General features: G+C 45.7%; 1 protein-coding gene across 1 annotated transcript; it reads right to left on the minus strand.

Annotated features, from left to right (window-relative positions):
• Nucleotides 1-446: 446 nt before the first annotated feature.
• On the minus strand, nt 447-8683 carry Sdhaf4 (succinate dehydrogenase complex assembly factor 4). Its single transcript, XM_055608097.1, has 3 exons — nt 8588-8683; nt 6535-6687; nt 447-828 (listed from the first exon to the last, which is right to left on the minus strand). The coding sequence occupies exons 1-3, from the start codon at nt 8640-8642 to the stop codon at nt 719-721; spliced, it is 318 nt and encodes a 105-aa protein (XP_055464072.1). The 5' UTR covers nt 8643-8683; the 3' UTR covers nt 447-718.
• Nucleotides 8684-8905: the final 222 nt, after the last annotated feature.

Raw genomic sequence — 8905 nt, forward strand, 5'->3', positions numbered from 1 at the left:
GCACACCTACTCGCAGCAACAGTCATGTGGAAGTCACCTTCCTGGGGCTGGGACGATGGCTTTGTGGCTGACAGAGAGTACTGATTTTGTCCAGGACCTAAATGTGTTTCCCAGCACCCAGGTCAGGAGGTTCACCACAGCCTGCAACTCCAGCTCCAGGAAACCTGACACCCTCTTCTGGCTTCTGAGGTCAACTGCACTTATGTGCACGCACGCACGAACACACACAGATATATATATAAAACACATCTTGGGGAGGGAGAGATGGCTCAGAGGTTTAGAGCACTTGTTGCTCTTGTAGAGGACCTGGATTCAGGTCCCAGAACCCACAGTTCCGGTTCCAGGGGAATCTGATGCCTTCTTCTGTCCTTCATGGGCACCACATACAAACTTACATGCAGAAAAAAAAAAAAACACTCATAAAGTAAAATAATACACCTAAAGAAAACCTTTAAATCTTTTATTTACATGTGCATTTCATAAGCAACTGATTACATATAGAAAGATCATGGCAAAGGCTTGCGCTCTCACCACACTCTCTCTACTCAAACACGTAACACATGCTAACAGGAAAGAGTTTCCACTTTCCTAGTCTAGAGCAGCATGTGCTCTTCAAAGCTACGTATGATGGAAATCACATGACTTAAAGGATGCAGAAGAAGAGAACAGTGCGAAGTAAGGAATTCAGGAAGAGGTCTGCAGCCGAAGATCGTGTGACTTAGAAGTCAATGCAGCGTCCTTTCCGTTCCCAGTCTCCATACCGGGTGGGCTCTGGGCCCCTGGGTCCACCTTTCTCTTTGGTAACTGGATTAACATCATCTGGAAACTCTAAGGGAGACAAAAGATACAGACAAGGCAAAGACAGAAGAAAACAGCATGGTCAGTTTTGAGGACAGGGTTGCACAAGCTTGGTGTGAGTGCCCGGGTTATCGGACAAATGAACCATAAATATGGTTTTCCCCCTTCCACCCCCGTTCAATCGACTCCAGTGCCGACACCTATGACTTCTGATTCTCAGGGTGCTTTCAGGCCTAGAAACTGCTGCAGAGTAGTTTCCTATGTGGTGCTGGCTGGGCCCAACAGGAGGGAAGGGGGGAGAACGGAGCCCAGCTTCACTGAACTTGGAAGGTTTAGAAACAAGATCCACGTCTCCATTTTCTTCCAATAAGAGGTGTGGGTTGTGTGCCTTATAGTGTGGAGCTGAGCAAGGTCATGTATGTACAGGTGTTGACCGAATTCATCTGTGAGCACGACTGCTCCTTAACAGGCATTCGGCTTCGGCAGATGGTTTTGGGAGGATAAGGTGCAGTCATCGGACCTAATACTTTGTGTTCATGGGCTGGGGATACAGTTCAGTAACAGAGTGCTTGTTTCAGCATCAATGAAGTTCCTTCTCCAGTGTAACACTCACAGGTATACATGCACACACACATTTACACACTCATACACACAGACATGCACATACACGCACACATATACACACACACAGAGACCCTTAGTATACGCCAACATATAAACACATAAAACCTTTACTACGTACACTCACGCACATGCACACATACACAAATATATATGGACACACTGAGACCTCACTACACTCACCAACATATACACATATAAAACCCTTACTACACACATGTACACACGTGCACAATAACACATACACACATATACAATGAGACCCCTATCACACAAATCAGCATATACACACATAAAACCCTTACTACACACACACAAATGCACTGCATATTCCTAATGAGACTCCTCACTGTTGAGTCAAGCCAAATTCTGAGAATTTTATCTGTCTGTCTGTCTGTCTGTCTGTCTATTGACACGGGGTTTCTCTGTATAACTGTGGCTGTCCTGGAACTCTGGACACCAGGCTAGCTTTGAACGCAGAGATCTGCCTGCCTCTGCCTCCCAAGTGCTGGGCTTAAAAGTACACACCACCACACCTGGAGAGGATTGTAATTTATAGCTACTCAGCCAAGTTGATTTTATTTCCATTTGACGTTAGGTATCACTACTGTTGCTCAGGTTGGTGTTCAATGCTGAGGCCAAATCATCCTTCTGTTATAACCCAATTCTGGGCCTTCAATTTTCAGCACTTTATACATTTCAATTTCCTTAGTCTGCATAATAATCCCGAGACCAGGGGCTGGAGAGATGGCCCAGAGGCTAAGAACACTGGCTGTTCTTCCAGAGGTTCTGAGTTCAATTCCCAGCAACCACATGGTGGCTCACACCACCTGTAACGAGAGAAGATGCCCTCCTCTGGGGTGCAGGCATACATTCAGGCAGAACACACTGCAAGCATAATAAATAAATACATCTTAAAAAATGTAATCCTATGAGACAGGAAACGATACTGGCCCGTGTTACAGGTTCACAAAGCCGTTCAGTGTCACACAGCGACCGAATGAGATGGCGCCTGAACGGCAACCCACATCACAGGCATGTGTCTTCCTAGCACTGACATCACTGGCATGCATCTTCCTAGTGCTGACATCACAGGCATGCACCATCTTGTCAAATTTATGTGCTTGGAATGAAGCTGGGGCTCCCTGCCTGTGAAGCCAGCATTCTTCCCATGAGTTACCCTCATTTCCAAAACTTTAGAGCTTCCCTCACTGACCATGCTCAGATTTAAATGCTATTTTAATTACAATTATTGCTTGTGTGTGTATGTGTGTGCTGATGTGAGTGTTGAGGTCAGAGGACAATATCAGGAACTGGTTCTCTTTTTCCAGTACAGTCCCTGGAACTCAATTCCCAGGCCTGGTGGTAAGCATCTTTATCTGTTGTGCCATCTTGCTGGGCCCTACTCTCAGATTTGACATGAAAAAGCTTGACATTCTATTAACCTACCAATTTTACTTTGTGCTGAGGCCAAAGAGGCCAATTAGCTGTGCCTGCCATGAGCCGTGCTCTGCGGTCTCTCCGTATGGCCATACCCTTCCCTCTCTTAAACATCTCCTCAGCGCATCTCCTTGTCATGATTTTATTTTTCCTTTAAATTTCATTGCCTCACTCTTTTCTGATCTTTTTAGTTTGCTATGCTAATTACCACCAGATGTTCGTGGATAGCTATGTTTCTTGTCATCCACTTACCTTATTTATTTATTATTTATTTACTATCATGAGACAGAGTCTGGCAATGTGTCCTGTACTGACCTAATGATCACTGTCCTACTGTGGCAGTCTCCTGGGTGCTTGATTCCATGTTTAAGGCATCTTGCCTGGCCATTTTATTGTTTTAGTTGGGAAATAAATGCTCTGCAACAGGACAGCCTAAAAATTTTCCTTAGGATGAAAAATGGCAGGAAACCAAGACTTGAAGGAAAAAAGTTAGACAAGTTAAGAAGGGAGAATCAATAGGACTTGGTTTTTAAGTGGCTACAGGAAACAGTGAGGAATACATGAAGAATTACCCTGGATGTCAGGCTTGTGTGATTTGGTGGATGGAGTTTACTGGGCAGCAGAAGGAAAAGCGGGGGGGGGGGGGGGGGGGTTGGGGGGGGGGGGGGGGGAAGGGGGGGGGGGGGGGGTGCAGCATCAAGCTGCTGGAGGAATGAAGGTGAGGGGATGCTATGGGGACAGAGTAGGTTTAGTCTAAGAAATGGTGATTTTGAGATGTTTGCACAGATCAAACAGGACGCTGAGAAGCATGTGTGAGATATTTAAAGCCATCTGAGGAAGACATGGGGGTCTTCTGAGGAATGCTTAGCGCAGGTGTGGATGGAGGCCTAACAAAAGCACATTTAGGTATTGCGTGGAAACAAAGGAGTTTGAAAACAACCCAGGAAGTGGCAGAAGCCATAGCTGACACTCTCTAAAGTCGGTGATTATTCAAGGATGCCTGGAAGGTATCTGACGCTGGGTGTTCGCCCTTTTTTAAGGACTGGTGGTTTGGATGGGATCACCAGGCACTAATACATGAAGATTAGTGACACACACTGCAGCTCGTCCACACAGGCACTTCCATCTTCTGACTTCTACCTAACTGGTGAGATTTACAAGTCCATGCTGAAGCCCAGATGCCAGCGCTTCGCTTTCAGTGCTTCAGCCCCCAGAACTATGAGCCAAAATGAACCTGTTTCCTGTTTTTGATTTGCCCGTTTCTGTAAGTAGCCTCCGGTGATAGTTAATTTCAACTGTCAAGACGTAAAGTGACCCAGGACACACATCTCTGGGTGTTTCTAAGAGAGTGCGCTTTCAGAAGAGAAGTAGAGATCCACCCCGTACCACGGTTTAGATCCTGAAAAGGAAAAAGCAAGCTGACTACCTGCATTTGCCTCTCTCTGCTTCCGGACAACAGACAGGATGCGACTGTCACCTCACACTCCTGTCACCGTGCCTTCCTGCCATGATGGGCTGCACCCTCCTGCGAGCCAAAATAAACCCTGCCTCCCCTTAGCTGCTATGTCAAGAAATTTTGTCATAGCGATAAGAAAAAGCGACCAATTTATCCCTTTCTCATGCTCCTGTCAGTAATCTCAATAAATTCAATGACTCACCGATTAGACAGGATCATTTCTTTGATCTACTAGTGCCCTATCTGGGATGAGTTGATTTTTTTAAATGTCTCCTCATGAAAAGTATTGGGTAACACAATCAAAATGAGAACAACAGGGCTGGAGCGATGGCTCAGAGAACCAGAATTTGGATCCCAGCATCAGTGCAGGGCACCCAATACTGCTGTAACTCCAGTTCCAGGGAATCCAACGATTCTGGCTGCATGCACACAGCCACACACAGAGAGCGACATACATACATATATGCACAATCAAAGTCATAAAATTAAAAAATAAGAAAAACATCAATAAGATATGTTCAGTCTATTACCATCCTTAAAGCTCTTTATTATTTTTGTTGTTGCCTTCGGTTTTTGGTTTCTTGAGACAGGGTCTCTCAGGGTAGCCCTGTCTGTCCTGGAACTCACGCTAGACCATGTTGGCCTCAAACTACCCCTTCTCTGTCCTTAGCCACAGCTTTATAGTGAGAATAATCATGTTTAGGCATTTCCCACCTAAGCGGCTCTTGTGGATATATTTGTTTTAATCCCAGGTGTGGGATGTGGGACTGATTCAGATGGTCCACAGCAGCAAACTATTTGCCTCATGTGGGCTCTGAGAGGAGCTCTTTGCCCGCTGCAGATAATTTAAATCTGAGGACTCTGGAGAGAGAATAAATGCCAGAGCCCAGAGAGTGTGGAGCTCAGAGAAAGAACAAGGCTGCTGCTGCTGCTCCCCCGGCCCCGTGACCTGTTGCTGTTGATGCAGTGAGACAGGAAGTTGGAGAGCTCCTGAAACAAGGATTGGACTGACTCCAAGGAACCCAATGATCCTAAACAGCAGGACGCAGCTAAAAGAACTTCACCCCCTCTCCTAAGAACCCTTTCTCTCTCCTACCTAGTATTGGGGTGGAGTAGGAAAAAGAGATATAAGAAATGTAAATAAAAGAGCTTTAAAGTATGCCAATAAATGGCTATTCTGAGGGGTGCAGCTCTGGACATCTGAGCGGAGCCTGCCTACAGGCTTTCTCCTCAAGGGGCTTATGATCAGAGGTGAGAGTCTAGTCCCAGAGTGGCTGTTCTCCTGGACTGACAGCTGCCAAGAGATGCTCCGTACTGTCCAGTGGGCAGACGACAGGGAGCGATGAAGGAAGGGTACTAGAGTTAAAGAATGAGAGATGCCTCCCATCAATATGCAGTTCCCAGTCGTTTCCTAAGACCAGCATCTTCACTGGGCCTTGATGCCTTGGTTTTACCCTGTACGTTAATGACGATCTATAGCAGCTGATTTTTTTTTTTAACAGCAGAAATTGTTTTCAATAAATGCAGCTTTGTTATTTGTATCAAAGAAGAGCTCAACTTATATGTCTTGCCTTTTGAATAGTGAAAGCATAGTAAAAACAATCCCAAACCACCAAATAAGTACTAAGCCCTTATAATCCCTTTCTTTGACGTTGTCTATGCTGCTCAGGGTGGCCTCACATTCCTCTGGCATTAGCTGGTATTCCAGACATGTGCCACCATTTCTAGCTCTAGAAACACCATGTTGGGGTGTTACATATATATGTGCGTATGTACCCGGGTATGCCCATTCGATGTATGTATGCTCTTGTGTGCGTCACCCATGCACTCGTGTGAATGTGCACGTAGAGCTCGGGGACTGACTTCAGGTATCTCCCTTGATTGCCCTCCACCTTCCATACTGCAGCAAAGTCTTTTATGAGAGCCCAGTGGTCGTCCATTTAGCTAGTCTAGGTAGCCAACCTGCCCCAGGGATCCCTCGTGTCTTCCAAGTGTGGACCTCTGCCCCTCATGCATGCCCTGAAAATATGTCACGCACTGAAGCATCTCACCAACCCAAAGCCTCTTTAGAAAAGTAACAATATGGTATTATTACTCACTGAAACATCCTTTATAACCACTGATAACAGCTATGAGCACATTTCACTCCTTTCACCTTGTGCAGTAAAGAACGCTGACTCTGCCAAGTTAAGCACCGACAGTGGTTTGCTCTTACTCACTCTTTAGCGGCTCGCTCTCCAAGCGTGAATCCTCCGGTGTGTCAAAATGACCCACTGGCAGCTTTGACTTCTTAAGGGTTTGCTTCACAGGTTCGGGCTTTCCTTCTTGATAACTCACTGTTCTCAAAGAATGATTCAGAAGGGATGATGGTACTGGAGCAAGAAGTGGAAATGGCATACAGTGAAAAATCTTCCCTGCATACCTACATTCTACACAGCCAGCCCCTTCCTTAGATATAACCAAAGACACAAGTTTTCAAAGAAGAGCTGTAAAGTAGCCAGGCAGGCAAGTATAGGGAATAGTTTAATAGCCTAGGGCTCCGCTTGGTTTAGAATATGAATACGGTTCTTTTCTAATAATGCACTTGGAAACCTAATTCCCTTACATGTACATACTATGCACATACACCTCTCTCCAAGAGATGTGCCTAGCAACCTTGTAGCGACCTAACACTCCCCAACAGCACCAGGATGCATACACATCCTTTTCTGAACAATGGGATTTTTCTCCTCTCTCAACAACACACGTAGACAGATTCCATTCAGTTGCACTCTCCTCATGTTCCAATACAGGACCAGAAAGGCCCACCAGCCCACCCAAACCACTGGGTTTGGGTGCTTAACAAGGTAAACTGAGCCCTCAGGGTGATTTTTTAAAATTCTTCTATTATTTTATGCTGATTTTGACGGGCATATGATTGAAGCCAGATGCATTATGAAGAAGGAACTTAAACAGAAATGATTATGTTGCCTAATATATCACTCAAAATGAGAACCACCCAAACTGCACACCTTAGTAACCAGCCTCCTCTTCCCTGTGCACCCCTTGAAAGAGATCCTGGGCAACAGAAGGATCTGGGCCTTCTTCATTGTGGCCTCCTGCTCTCTTGTAGTGTAAGCATTTAAATAAATTTTCTTTGTTACTTTACAATCGGTGTGGGCTTCTTATTTCGATTCCTTGAATAAGGAAGCGCCTGGCTTGCCCAACCCTGACAGCAGAATCAATAAACCTAAAGCCTCCTTTAGGTAGTTGCTCACATCTTGTGCCAGGCTATGGGGAACACACACCAGAAGGTATAGCAGCCTAGGCTGGAGCTTCTAGAATTTCCCAAGCGTCCATGAGGAGAATGAAAATGTATTATCCACAGCTGAAAGACAGCACCTCACAATTCAGTGTGGAGTGATCTTAAAATATGATTAGTTGAAAAAAAGCAATAAATACATTTCCAGCAAATCAAATAATTTCCATAAAGAAAACAGCATACAGGCATTTACTGGAAATGGTCGATTGAATTGGAAAATGAGTTCATTAATCTTTTTCTTAAATGTTTTTGTTTAACAATAGTGGAATACTGGATAATCACTAATAAGGTTTTGGAGCAAGCCTTTCAGTTTCCACAATTTTCACTGTACAGATCATTTAAGATTTTTAACAGCCAACAGCTATCAAGCATTTGAAAGGAAAAACTAAAAAGTAAAATAAAAATCTGGCCATTTGTTATAAAACCAATAATTCTTCAGTTTACATAATTTCTCAGGGATGTCATCAATTAAACTTAAATTCTGCATGCTCTTTGGGTTGATAATTTAGGCACACTGAGAAAGAATGTAACTACTTTTGTTAACTATAGTTTCTACAGAAAGCAAGAAGGCATCTCTTCTAACAGTTCGTGGCTTCGTGTAATTTTCATTCTATGTTCTTACCTGCCTCTGGCCTACTTCTGTACTTCCCCAACATTTGGAGCAGGCTGACCTTGAACCCAAAGAGATCCTTCTGCCTCTGCCTGCCTAGTGCTGGGACTAAACGCATGCGCGCCCTGCCCGGGTACAAATTATTCTTGATGTAAACAAGTAAACTAATGACACTCATGTTTCCCATACTTTTCAGCCGCAACTAATGCGAGGCGCTCCTCTGAAAGCACCCGGCCCTCGGCCAAGCACCCCGAAAGCTTTACAGCCACCGCGCACCGCGGCCAGGTCTCTGCGCCTGAGCCCTCAGATCTCCGCTTGCCCCGCCGGCTGGACTCTCGGGAGCCCGGGAGGACTGTCTTACTTGCTGCTCTCCAGACTGAGGCCGTCCGTGATCCCGTAAGGACCGGGGAGACCATAGCGCCAGCACCCGCAGCGACTGCGCACGCGCACGCGCGGCCAAGTGGGCGGGGCTAGCTCCCGCTCTCGCAGGCAACCCGCGTCTTCTGCGCAGGCGCCCAGAAACCCGTCGCCTTTACACAGCCTCCTGTGGTCCTACAAAGTCACTTCCCAACCTCTGTCCCGGCTTATGGCTCTCAGCCCTTCAGATGGATTTAAAGACAAAACTGAAAGCCTGCACGGAAGTGCAGTTCTAGAGTTCACACCACCCTAGCGAATAGTG

The sequence above is a fragment of the Psammomys obesus genome, unplaced genomic scaffold (genome assembly GCF_907164565.1).
Source record: "Psammomys obesus unplaced genomic scaffold, mPsaObe1.curated_primary_1811, whole genome shotgun sequence".
NCBI classification, from domain to species: domain Eukaryota; kingdom Metazoa; phylum Chordata; class Mammalia; order Rodentia; family Muridae; genus Psammomys; species Psammomys obesus.

Excerpts from the sequence above, each read along its gene's own strand:
- Sdhaf4 (XM_055608097.1), bottom strand. The coding sequence starts at position 8,642 with ATGGTCTCCCCGGTCCTTACGGGATCACGGACGGCCTCAGTCTGGAGA. Across the intron at positions 6,688-8,587 it reads CTCAGTCTGGAGAGCAGCAA|TACCATCATCCCTTCTGAAT; the intron begins GTAAGACAGTCC and ends TTCTTGCTCCAG. Across the intron at positions 829-6,534 it reads GGAGAGCGAGCCGCTAAAGA|AGTTTCCAGATGATGTTAAT; the intron begins GTGAGTAAGAGC and ends TGTCTCCCTTAG.